The 27,347-nt window shown below is 39.3% G+C and overlaps 1 protein-coding gene and 1 long non-coding RNA gene across 5 annotated transcripts; one reads left to right on the forward strand and one right to left on the reverse strand.

Moving 5' to 3' along the window:
• Positions 1–336: 336 nt before the first annotated feature.
• LOC113674504 (uncharacterized) lies at positions 337–27,045 on the reverse strand. 4 transcript variants are annotated; one of them, XM_089189264.1, is made up of 4 exons: positions 26,952–27,045; positions 24,807–25,302; positions 21,468–21,546; positions 337–11,580 (listed from the first exon to the last, which is right to left on the reverse strand). In XM_089189264.1, exons 3-4 carry the CDS (start codon positions 21,542–21,544, stop codon positions 1,428–1,430), a joined length of 10,230 nt encoding a protein of 3,409 aa, XP_089045390.1. In that variant the 5' UTR covers positions 21,545–21,546; positions 24,807–25,302; positions 26,952–27,045; the 3' UTR covers positions 337–1,427. The 4 variants fall into 4 exon arrangements, with proteins under 4 accessions (XP_089045390.1, XP_089045392.1, XP_027046782.2 ...); XM_089189266.1 differs by lacking the exon at positions 26,952–27,045 and adding an exon at positions 16,232–16,294 and having other exon boundaries at positions 24,807–25,296; XM_027190981.2 differs by lacking the exon at positions 26,952–27,045 and having other exon boundaries at positions 24,807–25,347.
• On the forward strand, positions 12,667–22,831 carry LOC149036508 (uncharacterized). Its single transcript, XR_016181689.1, has 3 exons — positions 12,667–13,286; positions 16,434–16,463; positions 21,472–22,831. It is a non-coding gene; the product is annotated as an uncharacterized LOC149036508 (long non-coding RNA).
• Positions 27,046–27,347: the final 302 nt, after the last annotated feature.

Raw genomic sequence — 27,347 nt, forward strand, 5'->3', positions numbered from 1 at the left:
TCTCAGTCGACGTTCGCCGGCGTTTTTCTTCGTTTTTGTTCCGCAATCGAAAGTCTCCTTAACATGTAGTTGTGTTCAGTTATTATATCTGCATGCACTGTATGGCCACTAGGAAAAGATCTCCGTTTAACCCCATGCTGTTCTAAAACATAGCCGAAGTCCCAGAGGTAATCTATTAGTTTCAACTGCTTTCTTTCATCCAGGTACTGTATGCAAGAGTATCGCGTTATACGGTTGTAAATCTTGTCGAACCTAATTCCCTTATAGTTTTTTAAAGGAAAAGAGGCAACTTCCAGCAAATACATATGGAAAACAAAGAACAAGCCATGTGGATAGAAGTGTTAAAATAATTTATCATTTTTGATAATAGAATATATGTACAGATTTTGATAAAATTTGAATTTTGTTTTACCCAGACACACCCAGTGTGTTAAGTTTACACAATTGAAAAACTTTGTTTATATTCCCCTCTTTGTAAGAACATTATTTGTCCAAAAAAAAAAAAAAAAGCCATAGCATTAATGATGAATACTTCTAAAATGCGCCACCTCAAACGAGCTTGCAAAAAAAGAAACAGTTAAGTATAAAAATGAACTCCACCGATGCACGTATCATCTAATGAACTTCGGACCTTAGAGCTTGCTTAATGAAAATGACCGAACACTTTAACTTCCAGAAGTGATGAACATGTAACTTCTCCCTATAATATCCATATATCCACAAAACAGGTATCGAGAATACTCAAACTTATCAGGTAGATGTTGTTTCCTTGATCTTGCACCAAATTCTTGTAACTAATTCAAAAGGAAATTTGTAACAGCCAGAGGAGAGAATTAGCGATCAGACTTTGGGATTTAAAGGGTTAAAATCATGCATGAAGAAAGATGTCATGCTATCACAGTTCACGTCGAAGTGAGCCAGTAACGTATTTGCATATCGAGTCACTACAATAACTCGTTTTCTATGCTAAGTCAATGGTGAATCCAGATATTTCCTTAGGAGGGGGTTCACCACTAGCGTAACTGACAGGTGACTTTACCAAATTTTAAAAGCAAACAGCGAAGTAGAAGGTTTATGACTAGGCAATAACATTATGTGAACTTTTGAGAATACTTAGCATTTTCACGGCTTTAACATTAATTTTTCAACCTCGTCTCATGTTTTACTTTAAGACCAATAAACCCCAGACTTCTACCTTGGTTTGATCCTCGGAGACCAATCGCCGGCCTCCAAGCATTCTGACTTAAGCTGAAATATTACTATCCTCGTTGTAATTAAAATTAAATTGGATGAGAGACTAAATGGAAATATGGAAATCTAGGAACACACGAATAAGTTGAGGTTTGTTATTAAAAAACGAAGAAAAAAAATCTTAACTAAAGATATATTATATATTCTAAAACTATATATATGTCATTAAGGTAATTTCATACGTATTTTTCCAAAGTCATAAATTCCTTTGGCGCAGCACCAGGCCTTCTTCTCTCTTTCTTACAAATGGGACATTGATTCGGAGGACGTTCCATCGAGGGGTTCCGATGCAGGGGGCACATATCCACCACGGACAAGATAGGACTACAATATGAGCTCCTAGAGCAAACACTGCGGTCTGCTTCTGAGCTACGGCTTGAATCCGTTGAGGGTGGCGAGGGGCCCTTGGGATGTGGGGCTGCCTCCCGTCGTATCTCTGGTGCCCCTGAAGGGAAACGTTTCACCACTGGTGTACTGTTGGACCTTTGTCGGTCCTTTGAGGACTGGTGGCCCCTTGCCTCTCCTGTCCAAGGGGGCATAGGTGCTAGCGTTCCTTTAGATATTTTTATATCGCTGGGAACTGGATCATGTGATCTTCGACGAAGCTCTTGAAGGTCTCTACCGCTCATCGCGTTCAGCTCACTCTTTTCCTCTGCAGAAACTCTTTCCTCGATAGGTTGGAATTTATGGACTGACGGTTTATTCAGTGAGCCTTTTCTGGGGTATGGGTCGCTTCTAAGTTCCGTATTTGAACCGTCAAGAACGATTTTATCTTCTGCGATGGACTTTCTTCCTCTCAACTGTTGACAAGCTCGTCGTAGAAGATCGTTCTCCTTTTGCAGACCAACAATCTCTTCACGTAATTTCTCTGCGCCTTCTATAAGGTGCAAGTTTTCGTCTTCCAATCGTCTGTAATCAAATGCCATTTGCTCCATTTTGCCCGAAGAATCTTTGAGATTTTCAGTTTCTTTCAATAGCCCATCTAAACGGGTAGACAGGATCTTTGTCTTCGTCTTCATAGCGTTGTCTTTCTCCATCAGTTGCTCGGCAAGTTGCTCTTTGAGAGACGCTTCGTTTTGCTTCTCCTTCTCGAGCTGCTTAACCTTCAGCGCCATTTCGTGTAGTTCCTCAATAAGTTTTTTCCTGTCTTCTTCTTTCCTATCGACCTCCCGGTACAGCTCCCTTAAGTCCGCTTGTAATTTGTTATTCATTCCTTCCAGTCTGTCGTTTTCTGAGAACATGGTCCTTAACTTGTTGTTTAAATCTTTCTGGCTTCCGCTATCAAGAAGAAGCTTTTCAATCTGAGCCTTTTGCTGTTTATTTATCTCCTCGATTCGTTCTTTATCATACTCAAGCAAACGAACTTGTGACGCGAGGTCTTCTTTGTCTTTCTCCAAGCTACGGACATCGTTTTCGAATTTTCGCAGTAACGCACTGAGACCTTCGACTCTTTCTTGCAGAGATATGGCTTCATGTTCTTTAGCTTCAAGCTTGGACAAAAGATCTTGATTTTTCTTCTCCATCTTTACTTTAAATGCATGTGCGTCGTCTACAAGTTTTATCCTTTCATTATCCACGTTTGTACGATCTTCCTCTAGCTTCCGGAATTTGTCTTTTAAATCACCATGCTGCTTTTCTAAGACATTCAAACTGTATTTTGTTTCATGAAGTTCGGTTTCAATCGCCTTATTTTTTCTTTCGATAGCTTCTTTGGAGAACGATAACTCATTCTTCTGTTGTTTCGAATTTCCAATCTCTTTAAATACCATCTCTTTCCTTATTATTTCAAGTTCCACAGTCAGGTCTCTCACTGTTTTCTTCAATGTTTGGTTTTCTGTGAACAGACAGTCTTTTTCTCTCCTCAGTTCCTTGACTTTGTCCCAGTCTTTGCCGTCTTTGTCTTTCGTATCACTCGGGGATCTTTTTAATTCTAAACTTGTCTTTCTCAGAGAATTTTTCTCCGCGCGCTCATCGTACGAAAGCTTACGCAACGTCTCAACTTCATAACGCACTTCTAAAAACTCGTTGTCAAGAGCGCCTCTCTCTCTTTGCCCACTCGGCGTGAATCCTCGATCTGTTGCTTCTTTTAGGTCTTTCTTTAGTTTACTCTCCTTCTCCCGGGAAATATTCAGCGCTTCCTGAAGTCGATTATTTGCCCGTCTCAGGCTTTCAAGTCGTTCCTCATCTTCGCATCTTTCTCTCAAACCCTTGTAAAACTCTTCACGAGCTGTCGCCAAACTCGCTTCCTTCTCGTCGAATTCCCTTTCCTGTTCAAAAATTGTTCGTTTGTGGTCGACTATCGCTTCCTCTAGCAAACCAATTTTTCTCTCTTTTTCTGCAAGCTCATGTTTGAGGAGAGTAATTTCATCGCCTTTCGTCATCTTTTCTGGCGTTATCTCTTCATTTCTGTCAATTTGATCACGACTCATTTTCTTTTGATCGGCATTCACTGTAAGTGATGTAATTTTTTTATCTTTTGCGACCATCTCTCTTTTCAATTCTTCAAGTTTATCTTGCATCTCTTTCTTTCGCTCATGACTTGATCGTTTGAGTTCGGCAATTTCTTCGTTTAAAGAAGTAATCGTTTTGTTTTTCACCTGTAATTCCTTTTGCAACTTCTCGAGCTTGTTCTGAAGGTCTCTTAACGTTTTTTTATCAGCTGTCGTCTGTTTTTGTTCTCGTTCTAGTTTTTGTTTGGATCTTTTAAGGTCAGTAATTTCGTCCTTCAAAGTTGAAATCATCTTGTTCTTTTCTTTTAATTCCTCGTTGGATTCTCTGAGCTGCTTTTGAAAGTCTTTAACCGATGTTTCGTCTGAGATCTTTTTAAGGGCTTGTTTTCGCTCAGATTCGGATCGTTTAAACTTAGAAAGTTGCTCTTCAAGAGATGCAATTGTATTCTTCTTGCTTTCCAATTCTTGTTGTACTTCATCGAGTTCGTCATATAGTTCCTTTTCTGCATCTCCAAATTTTCTCTCACAATCTTCTTTGGAGAGTGTCGCTTCCTCCACTGCCACACGCAAGGTTGCATTTTCGTTCTTTCTCTCTGCCAACTCAGTCATCAGTGCTTGATGTTCAAGACTCAGCTGATCCAGTTTGTACTCAAGCTCCTTCATTCTTTCGTCGCTTTCAGCGAGCCCCTCTGTCAGACCTTTTGGCACTTCCTTATCGATCTCTTTGGAGAGGCGGTTTACTTCTAGAGTAAGGCGTTTCACTTCTAAAGTGCTCTTCTCTAGTGCATCTTCCAACCTTTTCCCATCCTCTACTGCCTTGCGGTTCTTCTGTTCCTTTGTTTTAATCTCCTCGCGAAGGGTATTTTTATCCCTAAGTAAGACCTCTAACTTTCTGGACAGCTCCTTATTTCCATCCGTCAGAGATCCAAGCTCCTCTTTGTAACGTTTGGCATTCTCGTCCAGTTTATCCTCCAGAGTTTCTTTTTCCTCGATCAAAGCATCCATGTCTCGTTGCAGTTTCTTTGTTTTCGACCTCAATTCTTCAATGATTTCGTTCAGTTCGTCTTTTTCATCGTTGAGTTCGTCCAGTTCTTCATATAAATCTGCATTTAACTGGCGTTGTTTTGCGAGTTTATCCTCAAGAGTATCTTGATCGTTTGGAGTGGACTCCAAACTAAAATTCACTTCTGCTGCAGATGAAAGTTCGCCTTCCTGGGCACATGAGATTGCTTCCTCGCCAATTCCGAAACTTCCTGAGTCCATCTCATCTAAAGAAACGTCTTTTTTGCTTGTACGCTCTTTCTCTTTGTCCTGCAAGGTTAGTTTTAGGTTCTCGTTATCTTGAGCGACCGTTTGTGCTGAAACCTTCAAAGTTCCTAGCTCGTTTGAAATTGTGATCAATTGTTCTTCAGTCTTCTTCCTACCATCTCTTTCAAGCTGAAGTTCTCGTTCAAGCTCACTCTTCTCATCAGCTGCGTCATCCAATTTTCCCCTCAGAGTTTCACATTCACTTGTTAGTGTTTCCAACTCATTTTCGATCCGTTCTGTTTCAGTCTTCATTTCGATAAGTAGAGTTTGTTCCTTTGTTTGTGCTTCAGCGAAAGCTGTATTTAAGGCGGCCATCTCTTCCTCGATAGCTTCGAGCTTCTTTTTCAGTTTGTCATTTTGTTCTTTTGTTTTTGCTGACGTTGTTTCCGCTCTTCGCAGTTTGCTCTCTGCATTTTCTAGTGACCTCTTCAGCTCCAGGTTTTCCACTTTCATTTGCTCAAATTTTCCTTTTCCTTTGTCAATTGACCCTCTTAAATCACTCAGTTCCTTACGCGCCTTTTCTAGAGACAAAGTCTTCTCGGTAAGATCTTTTTGGAGCGCAGCTATCCCTATCTTGGAATGAGTTCGCTCATCCTCTAGAGACTGTGTGCTTCTTTTTAAATCGGCCAGCCGTTTCTCTTTACTATTCATTTGTTCTTCCACGTCCTGTAGCTTTCTCTGTAAAAGGTGTTTCTCAATGTCACTAGCTGCGATTTGTTTTTGAAGATCTTCGTTTTCTTCGCTATGTTTAAATACAGCTCTTTCCATCTCTTGTAGCTTAAGGGTCAACGCATCATTAACATCTGCTTCTTCTTTCAACTTCTTTTGCAGGACATTTCTTTCCTCGACTACCTCTTTTCGTGACTTCTCATTTTGTTTACACTCTTTATCAAGGTTAGCAATTTTGGTTTTCTGCTCGTTTACAACTCTTAGCATCTCGGAAAAGGAGATATTTGACTTCTTAATATCCTGATTCAGTGAGCGGAGTAACTCGTCCTTCTGGGCCAGCTCGTTGTTCCATTTATACTCATTATCTTTAGCGTCCTTCTTCACCGAAGCTAATGTAGCATTTTGAGATTTCAGATTTGCCGTAAGCTCGTTGTTCAGTGCTTGAATCTGAAGATTCTCTTCTTCTGCTTTCTTCAAACGTTTCTCGAGATCTCTACATCTAGTTTCAGCAATCTTAAAGGATTTTTTCTCTTCCTCCAACCGGCTTACACAAGCTGTCAGATCAGACTTCTCCTGTTGGTTGTGATAGTGCTGTTTCTTCTCGTTCTCCAACTCCAGCTGTAAAGTTTCGACTCTACTCCTCTCGCGTCCAAGCTCCGCGAGAAGTTTCTCTGAGCCATCCTTCGCCATTTCCAAAGCTACAGCCACTTCTGCCTTCGTGAGGCTCAGCGACTCAGCTTCTCTTTCCTTGTGCTCCAACATCCTCGTCTTTTCAGTGGCTTCGGCCGTAACAGCAGCGATTTGCTTCTCTTTATTCACCAATGCTGCACCCAGTTTTTCTTTTTGCAAACTTAGCTTGTCAATAAGAGTCCGAACGTCATTGATTTCGCGCGATAGTCGTACCTCCTCCCGGGTAGAACGTTTCGGTTTTGAAGACTGCCCTTCCGTTTGATCACCGTCCAGTGCTTCTTCGAGCTGAAGCGTCAGCTCGGCTCGTTCTTGTATTAGTTGTTTGTTGTCCTCTTCAATTAAACGATTTGAATCTTCAGCCTTCTCAAGTCTCTCTGTCAGTGTTTGCAGCTCATTCCTCAGTTCTAGTAATGTTTTTTCTGCTCTTTCTAAATTTGTCATTTCCTCTTTCAGTCTTGTTTCTGAAATAGCTTTTTTCTCTAAGATAGCTTCTATGTAATCACAGACGTAACGAATGTGACTTGTGTCCTCTTGTGCAGCTTTGTAAGACATTTTCGTAGGGTTCTCCTCGACCGATCGGTCTATAAACAAAAGCAATTCCGAGGCTTGGTTTTTCAGTTCTTTAAATTGTTCTCTCGTTGTGCTGCTCTCGTTTTCTGTTTCCTCTAACTTGCGCTTTAGAGATTCTTTATCGCCTCGCAGTTTTTCCACTTGTTCTTTTAAGTTACTGGCTATTTCTTCTTCCTTCACATCTATGTCCTCCTCGATGGTGCCAAGCTTATCTTCAGCGTCCTTCAACGAACTCTTCAGGTTTTTTATTTCATCACATAGCTCTTTAACTGTACTTTCTAGCTCACGTTCCTTCTTTTTGAGATTTTTATTTTCTTCGATCATTTCTGTTTGAACCCTCGCCTGATTTTCCTCAAGCGTCTTGTAGTCTTTCACGAGTTGTTCTTGCTTGGTCTCCTGGGCTTCAAGCTGGGCATGAAGATCTCCATTTTCCTTAATGGTATTCTCTAGTTTGTTCTCCAACTCGGTCAGGGAGTGTGATTTTTCTAGGAGCTGCTCTTGCAACAATTTCACATCTTTCGAGAGTGTAATAACCTTTTCATTCTTTTTGCCTTTTTCCTCCTCAGCGTTTTCAAGCTTTTTCTTCCGCGCGTCGAGATTTTGCTGCAGCCTCTTATAGTCCTGAGCTAGTTTTTCTGAAGAGTTATTAAGACCCTCTTTCTCCTTCTTTAAAGCAGAGATGTCCTTCGAAAGTGAATCATTCTTTTGTTTGATGGATTTTAATGATTTTTCGAGAGCTTCAGCTCTTTCCCACGATTCATTTGCTTCATTTTCCAAAGACTTTTTGCGCATGTTAGCCAGTTTAAGAGCTTGTGTCAACTCCTGTCTTTCATCTTCTTGTTTTTGCAAATCTTCTCGAAGCTTCGCGCTCTCTTTAGTTTTTTCTTCCAGAGCAGCTTTAAGATTTTCTCCGGGTTCGTCCTCAACATTGTTTTGGTTTGAAACCTCGTCAAGGGATCGCTTCAGTCTTTCCAGATCCCGTAGCAGTTCTCCGTTCTCCTTGCTCATCGATTCTTGTTCTTTTTCCATGACTTCCTTCTCAGCTGAGACTGATTCAAACCAAATCTTTAGTTGTTCGTTCTCTTCGGTGCTTCGTCGAAGTTGCGCTTCTAATGTTTTATTTTCTGCGCACACTTTACTGAAGCGAACTTCAAATTCTTCTTCCTCATCAAGTGGTCCACTTTCAAGCCAGGAATTCGCTTCGCTTGAAACCGGCAACTCCGTACCAGCATTGGACGATTCTTCGAAAGATCTCATCCCGAAAGAAGTAACCATTTCAAAAACATCCGAGTTGTTTCCATACTCTGAAGCCGTTGTTGATTGCAATTGATCTTCAGGTTCCGCCAACTTCTCCGTAACATCACCCGTGACGACCGAGCTTCTTCCAGAGGCTTCTTCCTGCGGAGGTAGTTGAGTAGTTTTCAACATTTCTAACTGCTTTTTCAGCCCGTCGTTTTCTAGATGCAGGCGATTAATGACTTCGCTTTCGTCAACTTTGTTGCCTGCGTCGTTTGTTTCTTGTACGCTTTGGTCAGCCTCTACTTGAGAGCCCGTAGCTTTTTCTTTCCATTTTGCCTCAGAGGTCCTCACCATTTGCAGCTCTTTTGTGGTTTCAAGTAGTGCATCTTTCAAAGTATCTCGCTCTCCAGCCATTTTGTAAAGTGACTTCTTCAAGCTTTGGGCCTCTGCAGATGCCTCAGTTACCGACTTGCTGTTTTCATGCTGCTTACACAACGCATCTTCTAGCTGGCATTGCAGACTCTCTTTGCTTTGATAGACATTTTCCAGAGCGTCAGCTAAATTGTTCTTCTGTTGTTTTATTTCCTCCATTTGCTCCGAAATTACTTCTTTTTCTTCAGTGAGTTTTGTGATAAAACTCTTCACTTGCCTCCTCTTCTCGTCAAGCTCTCGAACATACTTCTGCAGTGATAATTTCTCCGTTTGAGACGTGTCGAATTTCGTCTTTAAGTGCTCCTGTTCAATTTTCACTCTTCTGAGTTCTTTCTTGAGAAGGTTGACTTCTTTGTGAACTTTCTCGGCCAATGAAATTATGCTGTTGCCTTGTTCGTCTAACGATGTCGATTCTGGAGCTCCCGTACTGAGTTCTTCGGATGCACTATCCTTTTCTTTATCTGTCAGGGATTCGTAGAGCTCGAATAGTTTAGCGCGAATAGATTTCATCTGCTCTTTGGATTTGTCAACATTTTGTGCCCCAACTGAAACAGAGTTAAACTCACTCTGCAAACGCTGGTATTTCTCCTTCAACTCGTTGAGTTCCTTCTCCGTTATCTCAATCTTCTTCTCCAAAGTGGTCTTCTCTTCGCTGACCTCGTCCAAAGACTCGACAAGCTCTTCTTTCTCTTCGTGTGCTTCTTGAAGACATCCTTGAAGCGTGTCTGAAACTTCTTTGTTCTTTTTCAACTGATTCTTTAAAACTGTGCATTCGTTTTTCAAATGTGCGACCTTCTCTCGAAGCTCTTTCTCATTTTTGTAGGTGTCTTTTAAATCTATCTGAATCCTCTCTTTTTCCTTTTCAACTTCAAGCACACGCTCTTGTAAACTTTGCAGCTGTTCGCCAAGTTGATATGACCTCTCCTGTGACTCGTCGATTGCGTACTTCGTGTCAGAGCCATTTTCGTGTGCTGTGTCTTCGCTCGTTAGCAGTCGAGTGTGATTTTCGCATTCGGACACATTTCCATTCACATCCGTATCACGATCGTGGGTTGTTGTACTTAGTTCGTTATCCAGTAGGAGTTTAGTTAACGGTTTTCCGAGCTCTTTATCGCCATTGTTTTGTTTAATTGTACTCTTGAGTTGATCGTTTTGCACCTGAAGGGATTCGTTCTTTTCAAGTTGATGTAACAAAGAGTCCAGCAGACAAACCTTTTCCTCCTCAAGGTTGGAGTTGTCGGATTTCAACGTTCTTATTGAATTTTCCAATTCAGTTCCGCGCTTGGTCAGGCGAAGGATTTCTTGTTTAAGATACTCACATCGTTCGACTGAAGTTTTCCGAGTGGGTTGCATACTAGCAGCGAGGTTTTCGATGCTTTTCAACCTCAGAGAAGTCTTTTCGCCTTGCTTCGTCCGCAAAATAAGCGCCTCTCTCTTAAGATTGATATAACTGTCTTCGATATCTCTTTTGTCCACTTGAAGTTGCCGTATCTGTTCTCTTTGTGAATCTATTAACTCTTTACATGTTTTCATTTCACTCAAAAGGCTGGAGTTATGAAATTTTAGCGTTGTGTCCCTGGGGGGACATGCTTCATTGCTACTGTACACCGCTTGGATATTGATTTCGTTGAGCTTCTCGACCTCGGTACTCAAATAGTCCACAGCATCCTCAAGGGAATCCTTTCTTTCAATTTCGTCCAGCACGACTTCCAAATAATCCGCATTCTTCTTCGACAGCTCAGCAAAGGTGTCACGTAGTTTTTTGTTGTCAGCCTCCATAAATTGCAGCCGGACCTGAAGCTCTTCCTTCTCGTGATGTACATGCTCCATTTCCTCAAAACTCGAATCCAACGCATCAGTTATTTGAGCTCTCAACTTGTTCACGCTGTCTTCGAGCACTCTTTTTTCCTCCTTCAATTTAAATGTTTCTTCCTCCATAGTTTTGTTTTCTTCGTCTAGTTCGTCCACTTCCGCCTGCAGCTCGCTTGAAAGCTTCTTCAGCTCTTCAAATTCACTGGATAGCGACGCGCCTTGGTTACGTAATTGACCCAAAATGTTGATTTTACATTGGACCGCTTTATCACAGGTGTTAATATCAATTTGTTCCTTGCTGTCGCTGCTTTCTCGACTTTGCAGTTTACTTATAGTCGTAAGAAGAACCTTTCTCTCTTTCTGTAAGATGACAAGTTCATCTGAGGCAGAAAAATCCTCATATTTGACGCCAAGTATCGATTGGACATTTGTAAGTGCTGTGAGCTCATCATCTAAAAGTCCTCGTTCGTCTAATTTATTTTTAATTATTTTCAATTGCTTCTTAAAGTTTTGATTGTCTAATTCCAATTTATCCAGTCTGGTAGTACCATCACTTTCTTTTCTGGTAAAACCATTACTTTCTTTTCCATCAAATTTCTCGTGGTCGTCTATGTTTCCGTTAGTGTTCAAGAAATCCATGTCTTGTCTCGATCTCTCCTCATCAATCGCTTCTTGTTTCACACTTATTTCGGCGAGTTTTGATTCGAGTTGTTTCTCTGTTTGATTTTTCTCTCGACAAGATGAGACCCCATTCAAGCCATTGACTCCATTGTTTAGCTTCTCTTGAAGAGTCAACAGTTGTTGCGCTTCTCCTAAATAACTCTCCAAAACCTTCACTTTAGCGCTGAGGTCAGAGGTACTGCCTTGTAACTTATCAACTAGCTCAGGGGAAAACAAATTGAAGTCTGTTTTAACTCCTTGGGAAGTCTCCGTTCCTTTACAAACTGTTTCATGCAGAGAAACAAGCTGCGCCTGGAGTCGATTACCTACGCTGTTCATTTGAGTCGTTAGTTCTTTAAGTCTCAAGGCGCATTTGAGGGACGAACTATTTTCGGATGAAGTTGCAGTTGCTTGGCTTGCTTCGAGCAGATCTCGTTCATTATCGGCATGTCCAGGAGTGCCATTAGGGTTCTGACTTTGTTCAGCTTTTTCACGATTGCTGCAAGTGAATTTACAGAGAGGAGGATTATTTCATGATGAGAGTCTAAGCAATACTTTTTTCATAAAGTGCCTTCTGCATCATAAAATTGGCACATTCGCACTGTTCTCTCGATCGACAGATAAAAAAATCTTTAGGCTTGTATTTTTTTTTTTTTTTTTGCCAGTCAGGGTTCAGTGAAAACCAATTTTTAATTTCTGCGATTAGAAGAAAAGGATAAAGAATTATTATTATTTAGAGGAAGGAATGACGTGACGGAGAATAGACGATTGAATAGAGGTCTAAGAAATAAGGTGTGAAATAAACAGGGATGCTTCGCGACAAATCATCGATTTTCATTTCAGTGAGTACAGCTTGATATTTACAGACTTAACAAAAGAAGTCACAAAATAGAATCAGTCTCCCTTACAAAAATATTGTTTTTCACAGTTTAGGATTTATCACCTTTTTCCATGAGAAGTTTCTTTCAAAAACCTCTTATTACAACAGCCACGATTAATGAATTCGCATCTCAAACGTTTTTGAGAACGATAGCTTTGAGGTATTATGACTACGAGAATGTCGGTGACATTCCAATTATTCTAATCCTGAGAATATAAGCCTTCAAAGCGCCTCGAGAAAAATTGTAAATAGCAACTTTTTGGCCTCGTGTGCCAAACAAAGTTGTTATATAATGTTGCTGAGAGTAAGTTTGGACGATTTCTGCAATGTTCTGCTATGCAATTGCAACAGGCATAATATTCTGCCGAGCAATTCTGTGTAATATGTTTGAAAACTATGCAACTTCGTATCTGATATGTTCGCATAATCTGACAATAACGCTGAATGTTTTGGCATTCTCTCCCAATAAAACCAAACTTCTAGGTACGCAAGATATCTCAAAGAAATTCAACTTGCTAGGTTGCAGAGAAATATACTTTTTAAACCTTTCTATATCACATAGTCCTTACATCGGTTTAGCAACCGATTAAGACAAATAGATTAAATCGAAACTAACCTCATGTGTTTGTTCCTAAGAGCTATCATTTTAGGTAGTTACTCCAAGTTGTAGCAGAAATATGCATGTGAGCTTGGAAACTTTTGTTTTCATGATCAGAAACAGCGTTGTTTATAACCATGTACAAGTAGCCGTAATGTGCTGAGAACAAAGTCATATTATTATAAACTAATTAACCACTGAATATCATGTACTTGAATAGAAAACAAATGGTATTCTATAAGCGCGTTGACCAAAACAATACAGCATTCATATTATTTTCATTGCCCCCACATTCCTAGGCAAGGTTTCCTTCGCTTGAGCGACGAAGAAGTATTCGTGTCATGTTTTTGTAAGACTCTTAAGCAGTGATTAACCAGAAGAAATGGTGACAGAGGTTTTATCTATAACGTGCTAAAACCAGTTAATCAAATACTGCCATCTAATTGGATAGATGAGTAATGCTATTCTTGTTGAGTATGTTTCTGGTACCTGAACCGTCTCTGATCTAACTGGTATCGCTATATAACTTGTAACTCTGCCATGGCACAACACAAGAGGTTTTTATTACAGTTTGGTTAGGTTAAAAGCCTCATATTACGCCTTGTTTAAAAGACATCAGCTCGTTTCGTTGATCAATAATCCGCTTACTACTTGGAATGAAGTGATCGATTTTAGAAGATGGAAAGTAAGTTGAAAGGACACCTAACACTGGACAATCACCTGTCAGGTTTGTCATTGGTGATGTTCAAGTAGTAGTTTGCAGTACTGTTTCATTGACAGAGGTAGGACTGGTGCAAACAAGATTGCACTGAAAAGCAATCGGGTTAATGTGAAAGCTTACTTTCAAGTTTTGAATATGCACACCTCTTTTGTTGGTTTGTTGCATGTTTCGCATTAGTTTTAAGCTTTTGATGGCGTTTTGATTCACTTGTAATGGTAATGGTGTTAGATCTATCGCTAAGACACTCAAAAAATCACTTAATCAATTAATTACTCCATAAATGAGTTAGTCAGTCAGTCAATCAATGATCCACTCAATCAACTCGCCCACTTACTCGATCAATCAATCAATAAACGCTGAATCATCAATTGATCGATCGATCAATTGTTAATTCAAATACTAAGTCAATCAATCAGTCAATCAATGAGGAAATCCATCGTTTCTGATATAAGTAAGTAAGTAACAACTTTATTTAAAGAGGGTGGCACACAACAGTATGACTCTGATGCTTGCCTCGCCATTTTTACAATGAAACCGGTAACTCTTTCGTCCAGTTTTCGGTCGATCTGAGCAACAGTTAATAAGTCAGTATATCTGTCCGTTCATGTTTCCATCAGACAGTCAGTGACACACTGGTGTCTCTTTTCCTGGACCCACTTAATCAACCCATCCCTACGACGATACATTTATCAAACTGCCATTTTAATCCCGATAGAATGGAAGTTCTGGTCAGCGGTCTCGGTAGATAAACTACCTGTCATAAAAGATAACTCAAGAGGAAAAGGTTTTCAAATGCACTGAACAAAATGACAAAGGCACTTGTGTCTATATTTTCCTCCTCGATTTTTAAAAGCAAGCAAAAAATTTACGAGTAACGTGCGGGCAAAAATCTAGGTGCGGTCGAAAGTATTCTTCTATGGAATATTTTTTATTGCCTGACATGCACGCGGTCATTTGTGTCAAAGTCAATTTTCCGCCTCATGAGCCGATGACTTGACTGATGCCACAGGTCAGTTATGGCGGCACATACTTCTGCCCTGGCACCATATTGCCCAAAAGTGGTGACATTTCTATAGTCGGACACATTAGGCGGCACGTGGGTGGAACAGGTTCCGGCGATAAACTCCTTTGTGAATACTACTAGCGAAAATGCGACTAACTTTTTCGCTGCGATCATCGCACCAATTTAACCAATTGATCGTTTGGTCTGATCGTCCAGATGAGGGAAGCACTGAACAGAATAGTTTTCTGTGACGTGAGCCTCACACCGATGATCACACCACGTGATCTGGAAGTTAAATCATCTACTGAAAATTCATTCCAGTTTGAATAACAGCTATGTGCTGCGGATACAAATTCAGTCGCAGGGACCAAAATCCTCATCAAAATTCTCCCCATCACAACAAGCAGATAATCGCTGCGACCTAACTCGGTGACGTTTGGCAATGCCTTGCATGTCTTTTCGGTCGCAACTATAAATAACATTTAGGCCACTCTCAATTTTTGAAGATGTTTTGCTTCTATTTTTAGATAGTCGATGATTTCACAAGAGCTAAAATGGCCACGAACTAGTGCGCATGAAAATATTGGCTTTCACATTATTATTAACGATTTCAATTCATTTGATCTGTCGTTGGGCTCTTCGCTGAAAACTGACTGGTTGGACACCATTTTCCCTATCCACGCATCATCCATCACTTGTTTACGTTCTAGTCTTGAAAATACTGTTTGCCAATGCCTAAACTTCAGAATTAAACATATTAATATTGTATACAAGACATTAAAGGTAATGATCACCAAATCGACGTTATTTCGGACGTTAAACGACATGAAATTAGTTCATTTCCGGAGATCGATCGATAACGACAAAGTAATGGTAGAGAGTGTCAGTTGATATTTTCCTGCTTTACCTTGTAATTTATTCTCAACGAGGGTGTTTCGATTTAAGTTCTCCAAAAATTAATTCTTGAGAAACATGTTTACTCGAATTGAAAGGAGTAAGCCTTAATGCTCTCGCGGATCTTTCACACTTCGACAAAATCACACGAATGTTTCCGTGATTTTAAATCCATGCCGTTGATTAGATATATCCTAACATGAAAATTGAAATATCAACAGTATCACTTCGAATTTCATTTGACTAGTAACGGCTACCTTTGGGTTGCAGTTTAAAAAAATTTAAGTACACTAAGGGTTAACTTTTAAAAAAATACAACTCGTTAAGAGAAAGGCAACTTTTGCGAGAAGTAAGCCGTCATATTTTTATTGTTAAACGATTAGTGATTTCTTTTCTTAAGAACTTAAGAATTGCCTGTTAACGTATGCAGCTTTATTTCAAGTACTTTGTTAAGAATTCCTACGTAATATTTGGACGAAATAGCCTCAAATTCCTTTTCAATAGTGGGAATGGAGAGTGTGCGCTAAACGAGGGGTCGAAACTCCGTCGACATCAAACGAGGAAAAAGCCCAAAGTACTGAGTTTGTTTTCGAAAGCCTTGTGTTTCCAACGCCATTCAACTTTTCGTACTAAAACTGGCGTGAATTATATTGTTTCGTCTATGAATGCGTTGTCAATGAGGAAATTATTTGTCCCTAAACATTTTCTTCCAGTAAAGAGCTTCTCGTGGCTTGGTTTATCAATAGGTTGGCCGGTTTGCTTGAGAAATATTAGTACTTTCCGCATAAAGTAAGTCGTAATTGTGACAGAAACTCAATAAGTGTTTTCGCTCCAATGAAACAAAAATCTTCCTCATGAAAGGAATTCAAACGCCGGATTATCTTACCTACTTGTATGACGTGGATTCTGCTAGATAACTCAGCGTGCGAAAGCAGTGATTAAGAAGCATTATACAGTGAGTTAGACATTTGCTTCTGAAGGATAATCCGCAACTTTTGGAATTTACATCTTATTTTAACTCGGTGTTCAACATAATCATGAGCTTCAACGATACCTGCGTAAGCGAAGATTATTCAAATCCAGTTCTCTGCGACTCCTGCGTTGATTCTCTTTGTGACTGTCGCGAAATCAACAGTATGTGATAATAGTGATCACTGGTAATTATGTAGGGTTTGCAGTATCACGAAGAACGTGTCCGCCACCGTGTGTCACCCCCTTTAATTAGTGTTAATAGACCGTGTCTTTTTCCTTGACAGGTTTACATTGTTCAATTCATGACTGAGAAAGTAAGTGACATAAGTGCTTTTACTGTTTTGTTTTTGAAATTTTACTTTCAAAAGCAGGCTGAATTATCTCAGGTGTTTTTCACACACACAGGATACAATACACAGCCCACTTCTTCCCTCTCCAACATATACTAAATATTTTCAGTAGCTAAGCGACTGCAGATGAATTGAAGTGCGTTCACGTCAGTGAATTGTATTTTAGGCTGGCTCCCCAATATACACGTTCATCTAGTGTGCAAATTAGCGATAAAGCAATATTGTTTTTGTTCTATTGTCTTCGCTGCAAGACAAGTGCTTTCCAACAGTAATTGCAAGGTAGAGTTAGCCAATCATCACACAGTATTGTTATCGCCTAACCTTAATATATAACTGGGTTTATGCCGGTAAAACTTTGAAACGTCGTCAGGGAAAAAAAATGAGATGGAGAAAGTTTGTAAACCAGAACACAGGCTTAGCAAATATTCACTTGTATGATAAAAGAGATGTGGAGGAGATGAAAAAAAATTGAGATCTGTTAAAAGATTATCGACAATCAATTTGAATGAATGTCACTTACCCCAATCAAAGAAAGTCAAAGAAAGTTCTGTGAGATTTCTGTCTTCATACTAACAATGCTGACTTTACAAAATAGTTTGTAAGAAATTCAAGAACTATGAACTCAAATAGTAACAGTAGATTCGACCTACATTTATTATGGAAATTTTAAATATTAAGTGCATTTGGTTAAAAAAGAACAAAAATGTTGTGTTGTGTTTCAAAATATGTTGATTTTGTTTTTGCTTTTTTCCTCCTCTGATATTTATCATAACAGTCTGAATAACTGAATTTGAAAAAAATCTACTCAGTTTGAAAGGAATGATTATAAATTTGAACGATATATAATCGACGGTGGTAACAGACAAATTAAGAGAAAACTGGAGTCAAAATTCATTCAAGGCCAAGGAAAAGTCGGAGAATTTCTCCTTGAGTCAGGGAAAATGAACTTCTTTGAAAGAAAGACCTTTGTTAGAAACATGTCCTTTCCTTTGTTATGTACGTGCAAGCCGGTTTGCGAATTATATTGTACATTAAAGAAATGTAAAGTGGTTTCCGTGTTTACATCAGGCTATGTAAACACGGAAACCATTTTACATTTCTTTTAATAAAATAACTAATGAAAGAGGAACGAAAACCGTGGTTACATACGCTCATGTAAAATAGTTTTATAGCCAATCAGAGCGCGCGTACTATTTGAATTATTTTATAATTCCTTTTCTTCTACTTTCATTGTGTTCTAACATTAAATTCTTCGGTACATTTCACAGACACGAAAGTTGTCGGATCGATAGACTGTAGGCCATCGGCCCTTTTTTGTACGGTCCTCGCTGCGCTCGGTCCGCACTGCTACTACTACGGGCCAATATTACCCGGTAAGGCCCTCACGCTCGGTTAGCAAGAAGTTAATATCTTTTATCTTTCACGAATTAAAACACCGTTTAATAATTTATAGCTGTTACAGGGCAAAGGTTTCCGCAGGAGAAAATGATGGGACCATTATTTTCTTTGGTTTCAGGCACCCAGTTTACAGCTGTTTATTTTAATAACTGCTTACTGTACAATCGATAAACACTTTTTTAAAAGTTGCACAGGTATGGGAAATCGTAACAACGTGGATAGCGCCTGACATATGGTGACCAATTGTAAAAAGTTGATGATATGTGAGTAAAATATGCAGATGGAACTACTTCCATCAAAATTTAATAACATTGTGCCCTATGGCAAGAAATAAACAGTCATCGATTAACCACTAGTTTGACTTCTGTTTTGACCGTTGTTCATTGAAATAACAAAAGGGACGATTTGGTTTGCACCAGAGGCGGTGAAATGTCTGAACCAAGCTGAATAAGAAGAAAAGCTACAAATTGAAACGTGTGCTACATTGTTGTTTGATTACACGATGCTTAGGAAAGAAGTCATATTTTGGAGAGGGTCTCCGCACCAACAATGTTAGATATAAAACAACCCTACTACACTAAAGTAAAAATTAACAATGCGGACTTTTGTGATTCTTATCAGTGAATTTTAAGTAATTATGTCTGATATTTTCAGTCAAAATAATTTAAGTTTCAACGAGACGACAAAATGTGATTCGGTACAGGAAAAAAAAAGACAGAAAAAACAATTTTTAATCAAGAAAGAACGAGGATGGCTGAAAATGGAGAGAACTTTTTCAATGATAACAAATGACTAACTTGTACGAGTTAGGTTGATTAGGCCGAATGCATTTTCGTAACCGGAGAAGCAATGGATTCTGTCTTTCGAACTGCATTCTAGCCAAGTTTGAAATATTTGTGCGCCTATTACTGAGTTTGTGTCTTATCTGCTTTTTCGGTGTAAATATTCTTTCTTAAACATCACACTAGTGAACGCATTATAACTGATGATCCTTCCAATTCTCATTAGTCGAAGACTGGTTCATGTACTCGCAACTTCTAGAAAATCTCATCGCTGAAATAGTCTTTGTAATCAGCCATGAATTTTGAAGCAAAGTTTAGGCACAAAATGTCGCTCACTCTTCATATAAATTAACTTGCTCGGCAGGCCTTGGCGTATTTAAACTCAGGAAAGACAATTTCTTTGTCTTTTTCTTCTGTTCTCGCCTTACTGTCAAAACTAATTACATCAGTTTACAATAATTTACCATAACGCTGCTCAAGGAAATTCGTGAGTCTAACTTGTTTAAAGTTGGTACATGTCTAGAATCTATCAACTACAATTCCAAGTTAAAGCTAGCTAGTACTTCGTGCAATCATCTGAATAAAAATTACTCACCTTTCTTAGGCTGCATTTACGATTTTTCTATGTCGTGGGAAAATTTGCGCATATTCTGTGCGACTTTCGTAAGGGGTCACTACGGGTCAATGACATGGTATCTAAACAAAACATGGCATCTTGAGACCCAGTCTTTTTCCCACGGAAGTACAAAGGGAGACAAGAGTACACCAAAAACCTGGCGAAAGCTTTCGATGCAAGGACCTCATAAGGACATTTTTTACTTCAAGATTTCTTCATAATTGAAGTCGTGTCGTGGTGATTTCACTTTCCAAAATTTAGCTTGTTTCATTCGGTTAACTTAGATCTGCTTTTCAAGTTGTTTAACTAAGCGATTTCTATAAAGTGTTTGTCTTAATCGTTGGCTTGTATCGTTCAATCACGTAAATTCTATGAGCTAAGATAAATCAGTGGATTGTCTACCTCAGCAGCTCCATACGACACGGCTTTGGAAACAAACGACAAGTAAAAATTTGTCTACAAAATGTAACACTGTGAGAGAATCCGCACTTTTGCTTTCTAACAGGAAGGATTTTTTCCACGATAGTTTAAAAACGTGTAATTATTTTAGCAAACGATTATGAATCATTTTAACACCGATGTAAATATTTACAAATGGTTGCATTTGCATAAAAGCGTTTCAAAGAGACTTTTCCCAAACAGTTTGGTGTTTTGATTGCGAAGTCAGTAATAGCGTCTTGGCTTTCTAGTTACAGAATAAATTATCCTGCCAACGCAAGCTCAAGACGAAGGGACTTTTTTTTATTGCCAACATTATTAGTAAAATGTGAACTTTGAAATACACACTGAAAAGATATTTTTTCTTACCTCAATCGCCAATTTACCAGGATTAACGATTATAAACTCATAGGCATTTCTATTTACTTTACGTTGGGACTGGATGATGTGCTAGCAAGTTTCTTTCATAGACAAAAAACTTTTCAAGTGAATTTTGTCGTAGAAAAATCGAAAATGTGACAAACATGCATGTACGGAATATATTCTACAAAATTAGTATTCAAAAGCGAATTGCAAGGATCTCACTCAGTGGTTTCTTGCCTAAGTCGCTCTTGCATTGATAACGTCACAAGGACAACAAAAAGTTGTCTCGCAAGTTTTTAACAGTTCAAATTGGAAATTGTAGTGTTTGTTTTTGTGTAGATCAGACCAAATGTCGTTCTGACACTCTTTACTGGAAGCAACAGCACCCCTGACGGGGCTCCAATCCATTTGTTAACTAAGAGTCAACTTAAGTCCCTTTAGGGTCTCATGAAACCTCGTCGCAGTTTCTACATCTTGTTCGTCATGTGCAGTTTTTGTCATTCTCCCCCAATTCTCCCCATTCTGGTTCCTTTTGATTTACTCTCATTTTTTCAAATTTTGTTGTTTTTAGAAACAATTATTTTGTGATTTCTCTCAAGCTATGGGTGGTTTTCCTTCAAAAATATCTTGACGTAGCTCAGTCAAGAATTCAACAAACCATCAGAGTTGAAGTTGAGGACCATTTAAAATTAAATTTAGACCATTTTTGGAGTGACATGCATATGCACGCAGTCAAAGTAAGTTAATCGTCCACCTCAAAGGCTATTTATTCCTCTATGCATTTACAGTTGCACGTCATGTTTCGTGATTAAACAGGCTTCAAAGCGCGAACCTTCCACCTTTAAATCCCAGAAGCAAATCTAATCTGTGATCGGTCAACTTCAAGAAAAGTGGTTTTATCATATTTGCGAATTAATTGGCCAGAGTCTAATACTTTGCGCAGAGGTCAACGATAGTTTTAAGAAACTCATTTGTGAAGCAGTTATTTTTTTAGTTAATCAGTGTCACTAGTATGCATGGAAACCAAAATCTGATGGCAGCACGGCGCAATAACTTGTTTTCACTTAAATAATCAGGTTTACACCATACCTCCATCATCTTCCTCACGGAAGTTACGCTATGGATTTTGGCCAATCACAGCAAAGGCAAATTATAGAATGCATAAACCAATTAAAGCTTGCAAACACAAACACTGATGCAAGGTGTAAGAGAAGCAGAGAGCGCCAGATTCTTGGTGGATCATAAAAGTTCGTGGCTCTAGTTAGAAAGCTTTCTTCACGCAAAGCTGAAAAGAAAAGCACTTTTCTAACGCTGAATAAAATATCATGCCGCTACTCGCGCATAGAAGAATGTAAAATCTAATTTACTTACTCAGGTGAAGAGGAAGCCATTTCTTCTTGGCTGGTTACTTGCGCAGACATCTTCTCCACCTCTTCCTCAGAAGTCATGACTAATTGAGGCAGAAGACAACAATTATTCGATATAGCATGATGTTTTTCGTTTCCTTGTTTTTTTTCACGACATGTAAGAAAGTTTTCTTTCAATAGTATTACTGATACGTAAAAAAAGCAACATCTATTTTGTGGTATACGTAAACATTGACCTCAATTTGGCAAGAGTCGAAATCCGTAAGTCATTTGTTCAAAGAGACAAACAAATGTGTTATGGTTGAATTAAAAAGAAAAAAAAAAGATCTGTCGAGTCTCCGTTTTTGTCTGTCTGAGAGCCTTGCCAACTTGTTAAATTTTGGCAAACTTTGTGGCTTGCCTAATTGGAGTGTGAAGTATTATCTTGTTAATCTCTTATCCGAGATTAACACTGAAAATAGAACACTAATTCACTTTAAAGTCGGGGTATATCACGGGATACTCCTCGTGTTTGATAAACAATAGACAATAAACAATTCCCAATTCCTAAAGCTTCGCGTTTACAATGGAAGACCCCCAACCTTGGCCAATACTGCTGAAGACGGCTTTAAGAACTCGCCCACCTTTCATAAAACCTAAAACCTTCGCCTTCGGCTCTCGTTTCATTTGGACAGCGGTGCGATCGCGAATGGTAAACCATTACATGATTGTTACATCACATGTCTAACCAGAGGAGTACCCTGATGCCATGCATGGGTGTGTACCTCCTACGGCGCATAGTAAATAATGAAAACGGATAGAAGAGATATCAGCCTAGGATGTACTATGCCAACACTTCCTCAGTCAGTTTGGATCTTCGAATTAAAAATTTCCATTGATTAAAAAGCGAGTTCTTAAAAACCATACAAGAAACCCATGTCGCCTTTCGCTGGTTATAAAGGGATTTTGAGAGTTATAAGGCACGTGTCTCAAGGAAAATAATAACATCCTGAGAGAAGACCTTTGAAGTGGAAAATCATGATGTCTCTGTTTGTTGCCTTTTTTCAAGAAGATTAAAGTTTGGTCGATAAGATCATTGCGAAAAATTTAAGAATCAGTAACATCAAAACAATAACATCGATCTTAACCGTGCACATTAAAGACAAATGCAACTCCCCTCGAGAAATCCTTCACCAGCCTGAATAGATAGCCACCCTTTCAAAAACTTACAGACTTGAGGTCAGGTGATTATCTTTTTTCAAACAGGATATCGTAGGTTACCGGTAGTACAATTATTTCTCTCGAATTTAGCGTGCATTCACTGAATTCTTGTTAAAATCCGCATCATAAATCGAATTTCTGCAAGAGTAGTAATTACGTTTTACGCATTTCGACATGTATCAAATTACTTGATAAGAGCTACATTCTTGGTGTAACTGATCAAAAGAGTCCCGGGGGAGAACTCTTTTCGCCATATAAAAAATCAGCGGATTTCTCTCAAAAGGACAGCCTTTCTAGGCATATGGTCAGTATAAATTGTGTAGACCGAATTTCATAAGGTGAAGCGTATGAGGGGAAAGCGAAATCTGCCTTAGGCCCCCGACATCTATCTTTTTTATGGCACAGAAAAGGGCAGCAATTTGTTTCGAAGGGGTATAGATGTAAACCGCTTTCCTTTTCAGAAGTTTGATATCGATCGGATCGAGGGAGGCCCAATACAAAATTTAGTCAATCCCCTCCCCCCCCCCCCACCCCACCACCGTGTCTTAGGGGAGATATAACCTGAACCGGATTCCCTCGGCCGCTAATCAACAAGTTTTCCTATGATTTTCCATGGTTGTAAGTTTTTAACATTTTTTTACAATAGTCCAACGAAGCAAAAAATACCAATAATTCTTGCCTCACAAAAGATCTTTTCAACAAAGAGATCTTTTAATTTCTATGCGTGTGTGTTCCAGACTTAGTAGACCGAAATCCGCCCCCTAAACGGTATCATGCTTTTTGGCGAATGTTTGATCGCCGGAAATGAGCATTAAATACCGAGACAGACATAGTTTTAATCTAATTCAAGGGTGGATTTCAACAAATTATTTTCTTAACGAAGAGGGGGGCTAATACGAAGCAGATGTGAATTTCTGAGATTTGCAGAATATTGCTTCTTCATTGTTTCCAACGGCACTCAACTTACTTGTGATATCAAATTCATGAAATGTAGTTGTTTTCGAGAATATTGATTGTAGGTTAAATTTACCTCTGACGTAAATGTATTTCCTTCATCAGAAACGTAAACATTATTCTTTGGGGACTAAAAGTGTTTAGCTCGAATTAACCGGTCCGTTTGACTAAGTAGGTAATCATTTTTAACTGATGGAAAAAAAACAAATTGGTTTATCGACATTATTTTTGTATTAACAGTCTGTGACGCTAACCGCGTCCAGAGACGAAAACATAGTGTTATTATTCCACCTGTAATATTAAATAAACAGGGCTTGATTATCTGAACAGTCGTCCTCGGTTCATTCGTGATTTATGTTGACGTGATTTGCAGTAATTTCTTGGTACTATAATTGATTTTGCAAATGGCGCTTGAAGCCCTACTTGCACTACCCACTACCAAAACAAACCCCGCTCGCACGGTTAAGTATACATAAAGATTTGTCCGAAATGCGCCAAAGAGGGACTCGCCATTGTGCTTGGACATATCCTGTAAAAGCTTACTAACCTTGTAGTTTATTGAGTAAGATTTGGATGATTCTTTGCAAAATAACGCTTGGAATTTATCATATGTGTTATGCGTGAGCTTAGTGTTGGCTAGGAGTCTTGAGCAAGAACAATGATCGATAACAATCCTCAGGGTAAGCTCGTCAGAGAAAAGATGAAACTGAAAAGTAATTGAATTGAAACACAACCCACCAACAGGTTACTATCGAATCTACCGCACAATTTTGTGGTTCAGTTCGGTTATCACCACCCTGGGAAAACATTTGTGTCGGAATCACGAGTAGCGTCTAACGAGTGATTCGCAGACTGGTCTGGGAAAAGGAAACTTGCTTCAAAGAACACTCAAAGGTAGCTCAGCGTTTTGTGTCGTGTGCCACAAAAAATGGATGCCAGTTTCCGGGTAAAACCTCATGAACTAAAAACTTGGTGCGTACCTTCGGTAAACAAAGCAAATCACCGAGCGAACACGACTTTTGAGTCAAATGATTCCGTCGAAATTAATTTTTTTTTTCAGCTCGATTCTTTGATATACGGTTTCGAAACGTGCATCATGCCAAATTTGCGCAATCGAAACATGATATGATGATTGAACCTTGTAAATTCTCACTGAAATACAGTAATAAAGGAAAGGAAATACACTCACCAATGCTGTTAGTTGAACTTCATCACTTCCAAAGGTGATCTTCCGCTAGTAACATGCTTTGGACTAAGATGAAGCAAGCTTCGGTTGTCATCCTCCGAGGCTTCGTGGACCAGATAACTCCTCAGTCGAAGTTCAAAACATCAACCTTTTCACGCAAGAACTCTACTGTTTCATCAAGATGCTAGCCAAACGATTACTGCAGCCAAGAACCGCGTTCAAGTTACAAATCTGTGACGTACCGTAATACAAGACTATCTAAGTGTTGAATGATGATAAATCTTTGGATTTTTTAGGATCATACCAGTCGTAACCGGAAAACATGCGAAACATTTCCACCAAGCGCATTATAAGTGATAAAGAGTTACCGGCTAAAAAAGGCTCGGAAATATCAACCTTGAATGTTATTTTACGGAAAGTCACTCTTGTTTTCTTGGTGTTGGTGACTGTTACATGCCTTTTTCTGTCCCTTCGCTTGAGGCAACGAAAGATGATCTTCCTGAAATTGAAATAAATGCATATTGTATCGTGGACCAGGCTGTCTAGACTTTCTTTGATATAGAGACTACAATACGCACAAGATGTTGATAGCTCTTCATTCTCAGACTTCATATGAGTAAGCAGGTTGTCTGCTGTACTTTTGCCAGTCTAACCTTAGGGGAAACCTGCTTCTCACATTGCGTGATCGATACATCTTTGATGTTGATAAGTTTGTGTCATCGGCCGCGGGAGAAGGGCGCGAAAGCTACTTTGCATAAAGCACGGGCGAAAACAGGGACAGAGAACGAGTGTGAAATGTGATTAGAGAATGAATCAGAGACAGTAAATTACTCCTGCTGTGGTCTCCTCGACTTAAACGGCTTTCTAAAAGGAGTTACGTAGGTCACGGGTTGTTTAACAACCCTGGTCAGATCAGTGCCACATTCTTAGCTGTCTCCATTCCCTGATATGTATATGAAAGGAACACCTCTTTAAAACAGGTGATAGCTTTTTTCACAAGCCACCCCGGGAGCACCTTGGTAATAGCTCAATTCAAATATTTGACAGTCTTGGCGATATCTTTGGATATCACCCCTTTCCTGCCTCGAGCAGAAGTTAAACTTCTTAAATCCGTAGACTTGATCTTCTAAACTCACACCTTACTCTTGTTTAGATAACCACCGAGGAAAAACGGGAACAAAAACAAGTGTTAAGCTGGATTTCCACTCTTGCATTTTAGTCTATGCACGTGAACGCGCGTCAAAAGAAATCGTACCTTGAATTGAATGTTTGAGCGCAAAAACGCATCCGTTGGGCAAACGTTGTCACATTTCCAGTTGTATTTTTTTTCCAACGAATGTTGCAATCGCGAGAGTGCAGAGAAAAGTTAAACAGTATTCAACTTTAACGCACGGGCCTGCGATTTTCGCACGCGAAGAAAAAAAGCGTGGTATTGAATTGTACGCATGTTTTACGAACATAAACAAATTCGCGACACTGGAAATCCACCTTTATCCTGTAACTTTGACAGATAAACTTGACACGATGATTATTACATTGATTAGTTTCATTTGTAACTATAAGACTGAGAGTGTTGTTTCAAATTGCTAGACACGAAAAAATATGATTTCCAGTTTGATACAGTGAGGTCTGTAACTTGTAAGAGGATAAAGTTAGGTTGAATGAAATGACGTGAGGCTGAATGAAGAACCGTGCAAGAGATGTAAGCTCTAAGATCAAAATCCTTTTACAAACCCAGGGGATCTTATGAAATCTGGAGTTAAATCAATTTATAAACCTGCTCAAATAGATAAAACAACCGCAACAACAAGGCATTTGAGCAGCGTGCTTTCTAAACAATTTTTTGCAAGCGTTTTCCCTGCAGTAAATATGTTTCTTCTCTGCTTGAAGGTTCAGCGTAATTTACAGCTATTTGCGTAAAACTCTTCCGAATCCGACTCCATTTATCAACAGATTCACTGCATACAGTCAATGGTTTGAACTCGGGGCTAACACTTAATCTTGTAGTCTGATCGTCCGGCTGAAGGTGGTCCTGAGAAGGAATGTTGGCTTTGACTTACGAAGCACACTGACTGGGACTCTGCGCAATGCCTAACCTACGGCACCAACTATTCTCAACGACTGACTCTAGAGAGCTGATTTACTTACTTAGAACAGACTCCCCTCAACAGGTGTCAACTACTACCAGCACCATACAAACGACTTTTTCACGACACTTTCACCGCGACGACCGAACAGAACGACCTTACATCACCGGGGTATCGAAACTGACTGATCATGACTGGCTTAAACCACACGAGTTTCATAGCCAATAACATCACGCGAAACTGACGAATCAGTTTACACGAACCGGACTAACAACACTCGACTGACCACAGCTCTTTACTAGACTCTGGATGATGACTTCCGCTCAGGTAGCTGTAACGTCAGTCACCGCGACAACAGGACTAAACATAAACGGACGATCAGACTACATGCTTAGACTGACTGCAGGGAGTCAACCAGCCGAGAATATGGATTTTACAGAATGAAGTTTTATTTGTT

The sequence above is a fragment of the Pocillopora damicornis genome, chromosome 12, assembly GCF_964200805.1.
Source record: "Pocillopora damicornis chromosome 12, jaPocDami1.2, whole genome shotgun sequence".
NCBI lineage: Eukaryota > Metazoa > Cnidaria > Anthozoa > Scleractinia > Pocilloporidae > Pocillopora > Pocillopora damicornis.